The sequence below is a fragment of the Brassica oleracea genome, chromosome C9, assembly GCF_000695525.1.
Source record: "Brassica oleracea var. oleracea cultivar TO1000 chromosome C9, BOL, whole genome shotgun sequence".
NCBI lineage: Eukaryota > Viridiplantae > Streptophyta > Magnoliopsida > Brassicales > Brassicaceae > Brassica > Brassica oleracea.
In genome coordinates, this window is record NC_027756.1 from 6,960,870 (window position 1) to 6,978,944 (window position 18,075).

The 18,075-nt window shown below is 29.6% G+C and overlaps 1 protein-coding gene across 1 annotated transcript; it reads left to right on the forward strand.

Moving 5' to 3' along the window:
* The first annotated feature begins 8,968 nt into the window (after nt 1–8,968).
* Nucleotides 8,969–11,025, forward strand: LOC106317552. Its single transcript, XM_013755350.1, has 4 exons — nt 8,969–9,050; nt 9,321–9,557; nt 9,663–9,803; nt 10,666–11,025. Exons 1-4 carry the CDS (start codon nt 9,048–9,050, stop codon nt 11,023–11,025), a joined length of 741 nt encoding a protein of 246 aa, XP_013610804.1. The 5' UTR covers nt 8,969–9,047.
* The last annotated feature ends 7,050 nt before the right edge of the window (nt 11,026–18,075 follow it).

An 18,075-nucleotide genomic window follows, 5' to 3' on the forward strand; every position in this document is an offset into this window, starting at 1 on the left:
ACGATTTACTAGGGCTATATTCGTAAAAATGGCTTCTGTTTTTTTGTTTGGTCACAAGGGGCTGAGCTGTAATTTCACTAGGCTTTTAGGTTAGTTTTGCATTTGATTCAAGTTTGGGTATAAGTTTGGGGTTAAAATCAAGTTGTGGGTTAGTTTTGGCAAAAACCCCTATAATCAATCTGTTTTCGAATGAGTGCCATTTTAACATTTCTTTTATTAAACACAAACTTTATTTTAGAATTTCAATACATTTTTGAATTTCATTTTAATTATAAATGCATTGATTTTATAAATAATTTTATTTATCTAAAATATTATTGGTTACATATTTATAATTAATAAGAACATTAAGATATTTCAATCATTTTTTTAATCTTTGGAAAAATAACAAAGTGACACTTTTTCGCGAAACGGTGAGAGTAATATATTTTCTTTATAGATATCGGTGTATCAGTTATTTCTCAATTTGAAAACAAATAATGGCTATGGTTAAAATATAAATATTTTTATTAAAAATATCATAATACATATATTTATATACAATTTCTAATTTTTTCATTAAATAGTAAAAAAGGGTTCTGATCCCCACCTATAAGTTATGTGTACAATCTTAAACACATGAAGTAGTTATTGTCGGCATAATCGTTAAAGGCATTGGTGAATTCTCTAATTTTTAATGAGATAATAATGCAATTCAGTTATTTAATTAATTTTTATTATCTACATAAAATTAGACCACTTATAAATAAACATAAGCATCCACACATTTATCTGGAACCAAAGAATGGAACTAAAAATAGAAGAAGCTCGGTTTAGTTTGGATGCTATCAATTAGCCGAACGGATCCTATATCTTTAGAACAAAAACCAAATTGGACCAAAGTAAGAATTGAAGGGATACTATAATATAATTTATATACTTATAAATATTAACTATATTTAGTTTTAAAATAATCAAATAATTTTAAAATACTTTTTTATAAATCAAATACCAAAAATAAATTTACCAGAATATGTTTTATTTGATTATTACGATAATAATTACAGGTGTACCCTTAATGAATTAAATATAGCTATATTTTGTGAAGTTTTCTTTTTGTGAATCACATTATATAAAAGTATACTTTCGTTTTAAATGTTCCTTATCATATAGTTATTTGGAAAATCAAAGGGAAAATAAACCTAGATAAAAAAGAACGAATATATATTTTCTTATAAAATATAATCTTAAGCAACATAATATATATTTTAAAATAATAAGTATTTATTTAAATGAATCTATTACTCAAATTATTACAAAAAAAAATAGCATAAACTATAATGAATAATTTTTTTTTATCTTTTTATTTTTTATGCATCTTTCAAAATAACATATATAATAAAGAATACCTTTACAAAATGTAAAACAAAGAATATTGATTTAAATGTGATGTGATTTCCTGAAAAATAATTTTACAAAAATGATCTTGATATTAAGAGTACAAAAATAATCTCCCCTTTTAAATGTATTGATTATGTTTTTATGCAATTTCATACCGATCATCACTTTATTTTTTTCTTATTTTATGTTGGCAAATCAACATTGTATCAAATTATTAAAAATTAAAAATATAGTTACAGATCTAAAATGAAGAACTAAACTAATACAATGAATACAATTAATTTGATTTGACCGAATTAGATTAAATAGTTATATTTTGATCCGAATGAATATATGTAATACAAAATACCCACAAAATGAGTAATTGGACCCATCTCAATTCTTATGTCCAAAATAAAAAATTTAACTAAAATTAATAATAATAAATTATTATTTATAATAGTATTTTATACATATAAATTGCTGAATAACTCAACATATTAATATAAACATTTAAGATTCTCCAATAATTTTATAGATATTTTAACTAAAATCTTACAATTAACTTATTTTGTAATATATATATATATATATATACACACACATATGCATGGAACTTATGTAACTTTGAACCGATCAACTTTAGTTTATTTTTACTATTTGACTCTTAAAATAACATATATTAAAAAATATATGTTATTTAATATTTTGATATTAAATTATACATAATCGTACTAAAATATATTTACAAACCTAAGATAAAATCAAATTAAATGCAAATAAAAAATAATTGGATTTTTAATCTATAGAACAAAAATATTATGCTTGAATAAGAAAAGTAGATGTTATCCAATATATTCAAATAATAACTAAACAGACAAGATATTATATATTAAAAATAATACATCTAATTAAATAAATAATATTATTTAAAATAAATCATGCATATTAAAAATTAAAATAATTGAAAATAAAATAATTATTAATAATTGTTATAATGTTTTTACTTTGTAAATATTTATATCCGTGCATGAGCACGGAAATAATCACATAGTTTTAGTGTAAAAATGATACGTATGTAGATGTATAAGTAAAATCTTTGATTATAGTTTCATATAAATACTTATGGGTTACAGTAAGAACATATGTTAACAATAAAACATTTTATTGTTCATTTATAGTCAGTATATGTTTTGTCTAATCATTTTAATATTTTGATATAAACTTTAAGTACAAATAAATACATAGTTTCTTTGAGAACAAATAAATGGTGTTTCAACTACAAAATTACGATCAAAATCATATGAAAATGTATTCCTTACCAGATAATATTTTATCATTCGTGTCAAATGTTATTCTTTTTGGAAAATATCTTGTCAATATATTGTTTGCTATTTCATACTAACTTTTCAATGTTCATTGGTTATAAATATAGATTATTATTATTTGAAGGCATGCGCGGAGTTAATCTCTTAGAGTTTTGGTCTCTTCTATCCAGAGCTTTGTGGTTCTTTGATGGCATGCACAACTTGTCTATGATTGTTTAGTTTGTGAGGTGTTTCTTACCTCTTAGATGGTTGTTGTGCTTTCAGTGACTTAGACCATCTCCAACCCACCCCTATTTCTATCTCTATATTTTTCCCTAAAATAGAGAAACTCTATTATAGAGGTGGAAATACTCCAATGTATGCCTCTATATTATAGAGGTGGAAATACTCCAATGTATGCCTCTATAATAGAGTTTCTCTATTTATAGGGGAAAATATAGAGATATGATATTTCTACCTCTAAATATAGAGGCAAAAAGTAATTTTCCTCTATATTTTTCTCTAAAATAGAAGAACTCTATTATAGAAGCATACATTGGAGCATTTTCACCTTTATAATAGAGATCTCTATTTTAGAGGAAAATATAGAGGTGTACATTGGAGATGCTCTTAGGCATGTGTCTTGCTACTTCATTGTGACTTTGGTATTCCAGTAATTATTCCTCCTCTGGCTTCTTTCTTGATTCTTTCGTCGGTGTTTGATCGCGTTGTTTTGTGTTCAGGGATTGCTTTGTCTCAGATTTTATCTTTCTACCATTTTCTAACTTTTGTTTGTTAGGTCAAGATACTATGTGGTAAGGTGAGGTAAATTAGTTTTGGTTCTTGATCTACTTTGAGCTCCAGACCTTTATTAAATTAGTGTTACTATGACATTTTAGTTTTCTCTTTGTGGAGGTTTTAAGTTTAAATTATGTGTTTTGCTCTAGTTTCGTCTTCTTAGTTTGGTTATTTTATAATTTTGATAATAAAATAAATATATAATTTGTAAATAAAATATTGGTAAATAGTAAAAAGTAATAAATTAATGAAAGTTTATGTTATAGTTTTGACTAAATTGCAGTAATCTAAAAGAAGAAGGACCTAAAATGTAAAAAGAAAAATATATTTTACTTATTTTTATTCATCTTGAATTTTAGTGATTAATAAAATAGATTATTAGATTTTATGTGATGATGGTTAGTGCAAGAAGGTTTAGATAGTTCACAATTAAAAAATGACGGACTAAATTGCAGTAATCTAAACGAAGAATGACCTAAAATGTAAAAAAAAAAATATGAGGACACATGTCATCAAAACTCTCTTCCACATGTCAAAAGAAGAGAGAAAAGTGTACTTTATATATATATATATATATAAATTAATATTTTGTTATCTTTGAACAAGGATTTTGTCAAGTTTTATCAAAGTAACTTGGGTTTCCTAATGTTTTTTGTATCTTTATTAATATTCTTGTAACTAGTTCAAAATGTATAATATCTAATAATGCCAGTTTAGCATTTTTGACATACAACAACATATATCAAAAATACATTTGCCAACTAACTGAATGCTTATAATTCCACAAAACCTCTTACATCCTGCGACGGATCGTAGCACTTTTTGTAGTCTTGTTTTACTTCAAATCTATTTTAAATCAGATTATTGCAATATTAAATTATTAAATGATAAAGACGTGAGTATAAGTAAAGGTAAATAGTAAACTGATATTTAAGTGTCCGGGGAACAAGAACATTAAATATTATGAAGAAAATAGTGAAAACAAATTCGATCAATATGTTTTTGAATATATTCATTCTATATGAAACTAGATTATTACCCGCGCTGCGGTCTTTTTTATATTTTTTTATTTATAAGATTTATTTTTATTTTTATTAAATAAAATTATTTTCACATATTTTAAACATAATATTTTAAAACACACAAATTTATATTAACATCCACGTCAAATTTGGAAAAACTATTTATGATGTGAATGTTAACCTCAATTTTTTATTTTATTTTTGAAACTAACCTCAAAAGTTTTGGTTCATTTAAATTAACAAAAAGATCTGAGCTATAAAATTTTGAGTTCGGTTTTTTAGTAATTTTATGTTTCTATAATTTCAGTAAATTTTGGAAGGTCGTCGAACTTAACTTAGAAAAAGAAAGTAAAATTGTCACTTGAATATGAAATTTCAACGATTTACATGTACTCATAAAGTAAAAAGTAATAATTTAGCATGACCGACAAGCAACCACTAAATTGACATCATGTTTCTGGTAGAGAAATGTATTCTTTAGTTATCTGAAACTCCACAGTAGAGTTCTTCTTCGTCACTGTAACATAATGAGATATACATTGATTTTTATCATATGAAAGAAGAAAGCATAGTGACGTTATCATTAATGTTGTCTAAAAACTGTATAGTAACTTAAGTATGCGTATCTTTATATGGTGGATAAAGGGATATATATTGATTTTTTATCGTATGAAAGAAGAAAGCATAATAAAACTTGAATTATAACTTTTATTGGAAATTCTCTAGTGCTAAGTAACCAGACGAGTCCTTCCTTTTTTGAAGAATATTAAAGCTTGAAGTGATATGGTGGTGATCGTGACTCAAGATCACGTTTTTGTACTCCCTGATACCAAAATTTAACTCTATTTGTTTCTTTTTAATTTGGCATTTCATGTCTTTCTAACTTGTTTTGTTGTGATCTCACAATCTATCTGACAAATCTTGATCTTAAAAAATCTACATATTTCAGTGTTCTTTTGAAAATCTGCCATGACGTTATCTCTAGATTGTGTTGTATTGAGATATACATGAATGAATATGGTGTGAATAGGGGAAAATGTACGTTCAGCAAGGAGGGGGCAGTTGCCCCCATAGAATAATTATAATTTATAATTGATAAGTGTGGAGATTTAGTGAAGTTACGCTGCCAAACCTCTGCCCCCTTTGACTCTGGTTCAAGAATTTTGTTTCTTTTTTATGAAACAAAGTCACATCTTTCACTTTTATCGCTCAACAATTATACAATTTAGTTGTCTTGCGTTCTTAACAGATAAGTAATTATCATTTATTCATGTCTCTTTCTGTTTCGTTGTTATGATATTCTTTTTATATGTTTTAACATGGAAAACAATTTTCCATTAATTTTTCTTTAATATTTTGTCTCTTCATTGATCGCATGATTTACTTGCTATTTATATATTGGGTTCATCATATTTATCGTATTTTCTTACTATATTTTTCTGTTCTTACTACTTTTGTCATTTCTTTTATTGAGTTGATGTTTTTATAATGCACTTTATTTCTCAATTAATTTTGTAATTATAACTATTTATAATCTTTTGAATATTTTTTAAGTAATATATAAATTTAATAATTAATTATTTAAAAAAAAAAAAATATATATATATATATATATATATATGCTCCTAGTCGAAAAAATTTCTGGATTCGCCACCGTAAAAGCTTAGACAAGTTATATTTGTGTATGTAGTATTTAGATTAATTAAATGGTCCTCACTCTGTCTTGTAGGCTTTAAGAAGCTCTGGGGTAGAAGGATTTCATCAGCAGGGACCCAAGCATCGAGAGGAATACCTTCTTCACATTTTCTGGGACTAAAGATTCTTCCAAGAAGGAATTGATATCAAACCGGCCATCTTTATTGGCAGCCATGTAAGCTACATCATTGATATGTGGATGGTCATAGACATCATGAGTCCCAACAACACACAGATTCCACTATCTCGGCCTGCAGTAAACTCAACAAAACCCCTCTTTGGTGCTACTCATTCATTGCACAAGACAATCTTCACAACAAAGATGAAAATTTAAACTCACAACTTGGTAAGGTCTTTCTATCCACTCTCGTCTGAGTCAATCCGAGCTAAGGGATTCTTAAATAGAGAATAAAATAGAAATAGCACCATAGCTCCATTGCGAATCTCCTGGCCTACTATGGCAAAAGAGGATCAGAAAATATATCCTAGACCATGAGCCCTCTCAACAGCAATAAAAACTTATATAGAACAAAGAGTCCTAGAAACCATATCAAACTAAAACCAACTCAAAGCACAAATAAAGAAGGAAAAACGACTTGAACAATTTGAAACAAGTAAGCTACCGTGTTAATTTTGCGTGCTGTTTGATCAAATTACATGATACTAGACATGGGCACATTTATCTGGAAATGAATAACCAAATTGAACCGGACCAAAAAACGAGGTTCGGTTCGGGTTTGAATCTTATAAATTATCCGAGCGGATCTTATATCCTTAGAACCGAAAAACTAAAACCGAACTGTAATCAAACCAAAAACTGACTAGGTACCCGAATTTCTATGATATAGTATATGTTTATATATACTAACTATATTTTGTTTTCAAAATAATCAAATAAATTAAAAATATTCTTTATAAATCAAAATACCCAACAAACCAGAATTACTAAAATAGTTTTTATCCGAAATGTTTAAAATTATTGATTATCCAAATTTTTATCTGAAAACCCAAAAATCTGATATTTATTCGAAAGTACCCAAATTTTCAGACGATTTAACCCGAATTAACCAAAAACCAGAACCGAATATAATCTAAAATTACTTTTGATATTAGCTGACTCCCAACTTTGCTACCCAAACCGAACACTAAAATAACTGAACCGAAACTGAACCAAATTTTCTAAATACTCGAACAGATCTTAAACCGTCAGATCGAAGAAGCCAATAACCGAAAGAATCAAAATGAGAACCGAATACGCAGGGATACACGATACCATCTAAAATTAAGTTCCACCTTTTTTACGATTATTTACTTATTATTTGGCAAGTATGCACAAAAATATACTCTCTAATGTATTTACCCAAATTTTAATAGAAGTCAATAAATTTTTGGAGAGTATAGAATTAAAAGCTTTAAATATTCAGATCACTGTGTCAAACTACTATTGTCAATTGTTTTATTGTTTGTGCTTATAGGAAGTATAGTTTTTGAAGAACTAACGGTTAAAATTTTAAAGTAGATCACATTCAAAATTACGAAAATAAAATTTTAAAAATATACTCCAAACGATCTTCCATATTTAACAAACACATACATAATTTAATTTAATTTTGTCACATAGTAAATATAATCACCTGCCATAACAAGAAGTACATTCAAGAGGTTAATTTTACCAGCGCCATTTTGACGTTTATGCCAATAAAATAGAACAAGTTGGCGTAAGACAGAAGAATCTTTTTCTTGATGTTTTCTCCTTGGTTATTGAAACTATGAATAACCATATGCTCTGTACATTTCTACACCTATTGGACTGGAATAGTTTTTTATCATACATAAAATATTTGCTTTTATACCAAACTAAAAGTTTGACGGTGCCTTCGTTTTCATGAATCTGAAATGGTTGAACCCAAAATACATCAGATTTTGTAGATAACAGACCATAAGTAATTTACATACATATATATTAGTATATCAGTTGCTAGATTATATTTTGTAGCCATACTTGATCGAATGAATTTATATACGTGTGTTTACTTAGAAAAAAATATTTGAGGGATTTAAAGATTGCAATGACTATTTTGTTCTGAACAAAGAGATTGCAATACAAAGATATATTTGGTTCATTATATTTTAGTTAATTAGCCCAACTAGGTGGCATAGATTCTATTTTGAACACTACTTATTGTAATATTTTTACTAGGCAATAATTTGACTAGTCAAACAATATTTAATATTTGTTTGATACATTATTCTTTAAATTTAAGAATCTCTAACATTATATGCATATATCAATGCCTTTCTAACTATATGTGGAGAAACACAACATATACTCAATTCGGTATGCTTGGACCGATGATAGTTCATAGTAGTTTTGTTTGTTCGTCGATTAACTAACGATCATCAAAAATCAGTTATATAACATATAATTGGAGGGTTCATCCACTTCAATCCTCTATTTGTAAAATCTTAATTCGGAGAATTATAAGATAAGAATTGTTAATTAAAAATTGAAAGGAGAGCAGCTTCTTCAAGGAGGGTTTAACCTAATTGAGCTCTTAATCCAAGGAGAAGGTCAAATAAATATATGTTAAAGTAGGAGACACGGAAACAGCTCTCACGTTCCCCTCTTCTATCATCTTACCCGCACTAATGAACAACAAACTAAATTTATATGAAAATTAAAATGTTAAAAGAGTTATATCTTCGAGGAATAATTAAACATATAATTTTCGTGTTCGCTCCTGTGATCCTCCATAAATCCTATCATCTCTAATCACACTTACCTTTCTCTCTTCATAATATTACTCTTTGTAGTGAGTAGTTGCCAAATTCCCATCTCTCAAAGCTTACTTGGAGTTGTGTTCTCATGGTAGGTTAACTTTTCTATTTCTTCAATTATATACCAGCTTAAGTAGTGAATCTCTCACTTTCATCTCCGTTGATTCATTATACGTTCATACCCAATTCCTTATACTTGTGGCTTGAACTCCATCTTGGCTCTTGTACATGTTTAAAATCACTGGTTCTTTCTATAGATATTAATGATGGATGAAGGAAATAATTGAATTATGGTATGAAATTGTGTTATTTTGTTTACATCTGGGGTAATTAAATAAATTGTGTCTGTTGCGGAATTCAGAAACCGGCATGGTTGGATGCGCTTTACGCAGAGAAATTCTTCGTGGGATGTCCGTACCATGAGACGGCAAAGAAAAACGAGAAGAACGTGTGTTGTCTTGATTGTTGCATCAGTCTCTGTCCTCACTGTGTACCCTCACATAGATATCACAGACTCCTTCAGGTTCGCCGCTATGTGTATCACGAGGTTATTCGGCTTGAAGATCTTCAAAAACTCATCGACTGCTCTAACGTTCAAGTAAGCGATGTATTCGTAATCTTAGTACATATATATATGTGTGTGTATTTTCCGCTCATATAAATTTATATCGATTATAAAATTCGATTGGGATGAACTGGACAGGCTTATACAATAAATAGTGCCAAAGTGGTGTTCATCAAGAAGAGACCACAGAATAGACAATTCAAAGGAGCTGGTAACTACTGCACTTCATGTGACCGAAGTCTTCAAGAACCTTTTATCCATTGCTCACTGGGCTGTAAGGTTACTTCATCTAACCTTTAGTTCTATTTAATATAAGACTCAATTCTGCTCATTTTATGATTCTCATCAGTTCTCAGATCACTTAGCAAAACTATTTATTTCTCATCACCTCTCACTTCGCAAAACTATTTTGTTCTGATACCTGTGTTTAAATACTTACATGTATAAGTATGTCAGTCTGACTTTAGAGTTTAGTTTCTGATTTTTTTTTAAATGAGTTGACTCATTTCTATGTATTAAATGAAAATTGGTTCGAACTTTTCCTGAATCGAGTTTTGTTTTTCAGATTATCTAAATGTAATTAAGCAAAAGTACGGACCATCGGTTTAAGTATTTTAAATCCGCCAATTTTGTTAGTTTCCAGAGTGATGTTCTATTATTTTTAACAAAAAAGATTGTGAAAGGATTAAAAAATATATAGGACGACTAAAATAACCTAATTATAGTAAAATATTCAATTTAAATATATAAATATATTTTTGGATTTCGAAATCTTTTCTTTGAAATATGTATTAGTTTCAAAACATCAAGAAAATAAGTAATTAGTTGGCTATTATTTATTTAAAATATTTTGATAACTTTATAATTTGTTTACTCACACCTTACCGTTAGAACTTATGTGTGGCACAAAGATTTTAGGACACAACCACGCTTCAAATTCCTGTTATGTTCCACTTTGTAATATATCATGTTATAAAAAAATTACCGTGAATGCACAAGCACACACATACGTTCATACATATATATATATAATTTGATTATCGTACACATATAAGCTTTTCGAGCATACATAGAATTTAAAAGGTAGAAAAGTAAAAGATGTATTATTTATAATAAAAGGTCTTGTTTAATATACATGTAGGTGGAGTTCGTGATGAAACGTTACAGGGATATAACTCCATTCATAAAGCCATGTCACACTCTTACCCTAGGTCCTGACTACATCATCCCACAAGACTTACACGCAGATGATAATATGGCTGCCTACGAGACTCCACGATCAACGGTCGTAGACGGTGATGATTCCATGAGCTGGTCGTCGACTTCCTCCGAACTAGGAGATGCTGCGACCACCACCCATGTCGTTAGGAAAAAGCGAACTGGTTTCTGCTTCTGTGCCAAATCGGCTAATAGTTATAAAGCAGTTTCGGAGGATCCTGACGATATTTCCAATTGCATCAATCGGCGCAAAGGCATTCCTCAACGATCTCCTCTCTGTTAAAGTTCTCTTTTATTTTTTTGCTTTTGTTTTCTAAATCTTCTTTTTAGTTTATTTTCACCATATAGTCTTGTGTTACATGTATGGATTGTTGTCTCTCAATCTAATAAAGTTTATAATCAATCATTTATTGTTACCTTGATAAGTTTGATTACGTATAGGGTACTTTCGCACATCTTAAAAGGAAAAAGGTGAGAAATGAATTAATTAATTAGTTTGACAAAAAAGAATCAAACTAATTAATTAATTAACAGTTGGTCAGTGAATAAAGGATTCACCTTCCCAGTTACTACTATACTTGTCTTCTTGTTAATAGCCGAAAATTTAAAAGTTCATGCTTTTATGAATATTTCCTCTTTTTCATACCACAATAAGCAAAATGACGTCATTTGGTTCAACCATGGTTTTTAGCGACTAATTAACTCCATTTTAAGATCTGTTAATTTACTTAACAACATGTCTAATTTGGTAAGTCAACAATAGTTTAGGATTTAAGATGAAAGTCAAAAAAACAATTTGATGTTTTAAATTGCCTACGAGAAAGTTGATGCATTAAATGGTCCAAATGTAAACGTTGAGGTTTTTATTACATTTTTCCCTGTTTAGTTTGGCTCGGTCAATATAATTTTATATATTTTTTGATTGACATAGTGTTCGGATTTCTTCAAAAAATGGTGTAAGTTCAATATGTTTCTGCTCGTTGAAAGTAGGTTCTATTCTTGATGAATGCACTTGGAATTTTCAGTTCCATGGCAATGGTACTAAGCAATAAGAAGTAGTTCCGGAATGCCATTGCAGACTGAAAGATGATGTATATTAGCCAGTTTTCTAAAAATTGGTATAGGTAGCGTTAAAGACGTCGTCGGACCTAAACAAAATAATTTTTATAAACATTTTTTTTTCAAAAAGTCGGTCTAAGTATTTAGTAAATTAGTATAGGCATCCGCAAAATCAATAATCTTCTATAAATTGTTTAGCTACTACCTGGCGAGTTTTTGAATACTCATATTAGCTATTCAAATTTTTAACTCCAATGACGACAATCAAAACATTACGAGCATTAGTTCTTAAAAAGAATAGGAGGATTTTAGTGATATAAATAGCAAAATATTTTTTTAAATTCTCTCTACATATGCCGCCATACAAAACTCACAGATATTCTGAAACACTCCAACATGAAGTCAGCACTTATCCCTTTTAAGACACACCAATCCTACATCGGTTACTTATTCTATCGATACTAGATGCCTGTGGCTGATTCAGAAATCACCAAAACATAAGTTACAAAAAAAAAAAAGAAATCACCAAAACATAGTATTAATATCAGAACTCTAAAATAAACATTAAGTGTTTGATTGAATGGAAGGTTGTGCAATATGCTATAATATTTATGTTTGTATTCAGTTTGTGTAATTATGTGTACATAAGATACTAAATATGAGTAAATAATAAATTAACTTAACACAATTTATAATAATACTTAAATAAATTATAATAATATGTATATAAATTTAATATTTTATTACATTTATAAATTACTAAAAATACTTTTATTATGAAAATAGTTAATAATATAACTTTTTATATAGCTTATTTTTAATTTGTATAGTATTTTGGATCATTTTTATCCATTTTCACATTCACATATATTTTTGACGGTTAGATTTGCTTAATCCATATTTGTACCGTTAGATCTATTTGATCCATTTATCTACTTTTGTTTCACTCAATCTATTTGATCCTCAATGCTTAAACTTCTTTTTCATCAGGAGCTTAAAAATTCTGAATTTTCTGACGGGATTAAAATGTAAAGAATATTGTGGCAGAATACAAAGGAGAAGGTGATGACATCGGATCCTCTGCGTTGCACGTGAGGCACTGATCCATTGATCTTTTCCCTCTTTCATTTTACATTGTCCTACATTTCCCTTTTTTAAAGATTCTTCTACTGAAAGGATGAAAGATAACAAAAGAAGTACCGGGCCTAGTCCAGTGTTTTGCTTGTCATACATTTGCTGTTTTCTTTTAATTGTTTATCTCCTTTTTGGGGTTCGTAAAATTGTATGGTTAAAGTTTGAGTCCACGTGCCATGTACTTTTACCGAATTGGTCGGTTCTGACTTATGTGAATTTACGCTGAATTAACAGATTTTTTGTCTGTTTTAAGTTGAGTGTTTTCAGTATTAAAAGAACAACGATTGTTAGGTTGAACAGTATTCTGTGGTTATAAAATTAGCGTTCATTAATTATTGTTATTATGCCAAAAAAAAAAATTATTGTTATTAAAAATTATGAACCAAACAGGCTGAACACGTTTTGGCATGAATATGAAAATAGAAGGATGTTTTCCTATTCGGACCGCATTTCCAACCTTTATAGCGGTCAAAAATATTCCTAGCCTTGATTTAAGTATTTTATGTGATTATCAAAACATTTTCAAAACATTTTCTACCAAAATATGGTTAAAATGTGGTAGGAAATTCAATGTCAATGATTATATAGTTGCCAAAAATCGAATTTATTTTGTTCAAAAATTCTATAGAAAAATAATTATTTATAGCCATATTATATTTGCTTTAAGTTTAGTGTTTATGTATACAATAACATGTAGAACAGTAAAAAACTCACTTATTTCTAAAAAAAAATGTGATCATTTTTTTTTTTTGATGAAATTTGAAATTTATTGATCAACAATTTGAAATTTTTACAAACGATTAAAAGTTGTTAAATGTCTAAGGTGCATACGAGAAACAAATCGAATACTAAAGAGTAACTTGAAACCATCTTCTTAGCAACCCTTCCAATTTGTGGCCATGAGTGTATCGCAAAGAGCAGATGCGATTTTTATTTTTATTTTATTAAAACAGTGCAGAAAATATATGGTCTATGTGTAATTAATCTCTCAAATAAAACATTATCTCCTTTTATTATTGTTTTTAATTTGTTATAAAAGTTTTTCGTATTAAAAACGAAATGAGCATTACAAGGAAAAGGTTTTAATATAAAGGTAAGAAAAGAGCCACCTCGAAACAATAACATGTGAAGCAACAACGGAAGAGAAGACACAGAAGATGAAAGAAAGAAACAGAGAGCTACTACAATTAAAGACCATAACATAATCTCACTAGATCTTCACCAACAGTTCTTAAGCGCCAAAGGTTTCTCCTTAAGCACCGAATGATTTTCTGAACCAAAACATCCCCCGAAATGGTAACACCATTGAGGAAACACTATTACGCTCCTTCCAAATTTCATAAACTATTGCGTTCCAATCCTGTAAAATAGCAAGAGAAGTAATGCTCTTATCATGTGAAGAGATCAGCCATTAAAACACACCATACCACGACCTTGGGATTGCATGAGAGGCAAGCCTTTGAACCAGTAAAGACCAACATTCCAAAGAGGAAGGACCATCAAAAACAAATGATACCTGAAAAACATAGAACGATGGTTTATGAAATATTTCAGGCAAAGGGCAATTCCACAATCGATATCCTTTATTAGAAATCTCTTGAACAATATTGCAAGGTTTGATCTGAAGTTTATGTGACAACACACACATGTTTCACCACTGACACATTCCAAACTACTCAAGGATTTCTCACACAACAAACGTTGCGTCTCACACCAGATATCTCTCACAAACCAATTGCTTCAAGGTCCAATATTTTTTAGATTACAATCTCTCTCTTTTTGTCTGAATGATACATCTCATCTCATCCTGGCACCTGCAGTCACAACACATAACACAAATGCAAACCACAAAAAATTCTAAAAGAAAACTGGATCACATTATATAAAGTGATTTAAGGTTTTGAAACAACCAACAATCGTCTTGAAATCAAAATAAAAAATTGACCAAGACATCCGACACGACCATAAGTCCATATCTCGCATAAGTAAAATGAACATTTAGACAAAATACAACCAATCACTGATCTTTACTCATTGTCATCATCTTCTTCTTCATCTTCAGCATTGATGATTTCTCCCCGTGGAACATAGTTTTCAAGAGATGTGTCTCCGCAATCTGAAAGCTTGATCAATGATACTACATCACATGTTGAGGAGTCACCAAGCTTAACGTTCCTGAGGCAGACGCCACGTGTGTACTAGTCTCTGCATTTTGATGGACAATGTACTAAAACCTTGTTTACACTAATCAATAGTGACAAGCCTTCCTTTTCATAGTGGGGCTTTCAGCTTGATCAAACTCATAGACATTTTATTTACCTCCTGAGTAATCACCTGTCATAAGCATGCCCACGCCATATCATGACCATGGGACATATCGACGAGTATATCACACTACAAATTCTCATTCATTCTCCAGGTTATATATCTCCATTCTGGTTATGAGTCCCTTTTAGGCCACTGCCCATACACTGAAACACTACCAGCAAGTCAGTTTGACTGCACAGTCCTTGGCATCTTCTATTATAGACGAGACGCTAAGCCGACAAGGAACATGCTGCCATGGCACAACTCAAGGAGCCCTATGAAGGAAATCGTGTTTTCCCACCGTCAAACATGAACCGAAAAATTAGGGACAAACTTGTGACAACCCGCCCCGCTCACTCGGAACTCGGAACCCGGTTCACGGCCCTGCAGGACATCGACCCTAACTTCTCACATGTGAGCCTTCACTGATTTCTCCATGTAGGTTATTGATGTGCGTGGCGTTCCTCGAACCCAAGACCTAACCCTTTAACAACACTCTCACAGGACGAGTTGTCACCAATTGATCTGCAGATCTTGTGGGAGTATTGTTAAAGGGTGAGGTCTTGAGTTCGAGGAACGCCAATCGCATCAATAACTTACATAGGGAAGTCAGTGAGGACTACATGTGAGGGATTAGGGTCGGTGTCGTGCAGTACTGTGAACCGGATTCCGAGTGAGCAGGACGGGTTGTCACAAAACTATTGGAATAACCTAAGAACAGTCCCACAGGTTAAGAGAAGAACGCCAACCCCCAACCTCCTGCTTCCAGGTCAAGCGATTCTTCTTGCCCAAAGATAAATAGGAATATTCCTTAAGCTAAGATAATCAATTTAGTTAAGAAGAATCTTACTAAATCTAAGGAAAGAAGAAATATTTTAATATCTAAGGTTATTTTCATGAGAAATGAAAATATTTATTATCTAAAGATATACATGAATGTTTCTTAATTTTAATAAAGACTAGAGATTGATCCGCGTATCCGCACGGGTATTGGTTTTTACATTTTTATATGTTGATAATTTTTTTCATAATTAGTGTTATATATTTTAGATGAGTCGTAATATAATTAATTGTATTCAAAAGACCTGGACCGAATTGGGTAATATGGTTATTTTTGGTACAAATATCCAAACCGTTTCAGATACATTTTTAGGTTAATATACATCAGAACTGAATTCATCCAGACCCAGAAGAATCCAACTCAAAGCTCACACATAAATTTATAATATTCAAGCTCTTAATTTCAAAAACAAAAAAATAACAATGCCTGAAAAAAAAACAATCTGTACCTAAATGGATAGTCAATGTTCATGTCTAATTGATGTTATAAACTAAATAAAATGATTATTTCTATGTGTTTAACTAAATTAATTGAAATAGAAAGAGTTTTTTTTATTTAGTAAAATAATTATATAGATTAAAAAATTAAGTGATAATAAATGTAATACATTTTTATTATTTTGATTTAAGTTATTATTTTATTCACTAAAACATGTTTTGAATTATATTTTCGGTTACGTAATTTTCCACCGATTGAAACTAACATATAAAAAAGAGTTTTAGTAAAACAAACTAAACCGAATGTTTAACCATATGTAAAACCCAGTTATTTTTTATTTTATTATTGGCACAAAGTTAATGATGATTAACTAATAAATAAAAACCTGCATTATTATTATCATGAAAATATAATTAATAATGCTATGTAATGTTAAGGTAATATAATTAATGAAATTGTTAAACTGAGTTAAATATGAAAATACAATTAATGTAGTTCTATTCATGAAACTACTAAAAGGACACTATAATTCATTTTTTTCTACTGTTATTTATCTTTCCAAACAATTTTCATCAATATTTCCAAGGAAAATTGTCAAAAATACAATTTTCAAAGCACCATTTTTCAAGTTTACACTAACCACTTTTACACTAATCTTTAATGAATGATAAAAGACATTTATAATCTTTTAATTAACTTTGACAAAAAAAAACATATGGTTAACTAATCTAAACTTAAAACATCAACTATAAACTCTAAATCATCAACTCTAAACCTTAAACCATCGAATATCAACTCTCAACCCTAAATCATCTTCAAATCAAAACCCTAAAACATCAACTCTAAACCCTAACCCCTAAACCTTCAAATCAAAACCCTAAAACATCAACTCTAAACCCTAACCCCTAAACCTTCAAATCAAAACCCTAAAACATCAACTCTAAACCCTAACCCCTAAACCTTCAAATCAAAACCCTAAAACATCAACTCTAAACCCTAACCCCTAAACCTTCAAATCAAAACCCTAAAACATCAACTCTAAACCCTAAACCCTAAACCTTCAAATCTAAACTCTAAAACTTCAACTCTAAACCCTAAACGTAAACCCTAAACCCTATATATTTTGAAATTCGAACCCTAAACCCTAAAACCCTAAACCTTCGAATCTAAACCCTAAAACATCAACTCTAGGGTTTTAGGTTTTAGGGTTTAGGGTTCGAATTTCAAAATATATAGGGTTTAGGGTTTACGTTTAGGGTTTAGAGTTGAAGGTTTAGGGTTTAGGGTTTAGGGGTTAGAGTTTAGGGTTTAGAGTTGAAGGTTTAGGGTTTAGGGTTTAGAGCTGATGTTTTAGGGTTTAGGATAAGTTTTTTAGGGTTTATAGTTTAGAGTTTACTTTTTAGAGTTTAGGGTTTAGTGTTAATAGTTTAGGGTTTAGTGTTGTTGGTTTAGGGTTTAGGGTTTAGAGTTGATGTTTTAGGGTTTAGAGTTGAAGGTTTAGGGTTTAGGATTTTGAGTTGATGTTTCGGGGTTTAGGGTTTAGAGTTGATGTTT

What these genes read in the sequence shown, in the direction of transcription:
- LOC106317552 (XM_013755350.1), top strand. An exon ending in TCGACTGCTCTAACGTTCAA is followed by an intron (nt 9,558 to 9,662) that starts GTAAGCGATGTA and finishes TGAACTGGACAG; the next exon opens with GCTTATACAATAAATAGTGC. An exon ending in ATTGCTCACTGGGCTGTAAG is followed by an intron (nt 9,804 to 10,665) that starts GTTACTTCATCT and finishes ATATACATGTAG; the next exon opens with GTGGAGTTCGTGATGAAACG.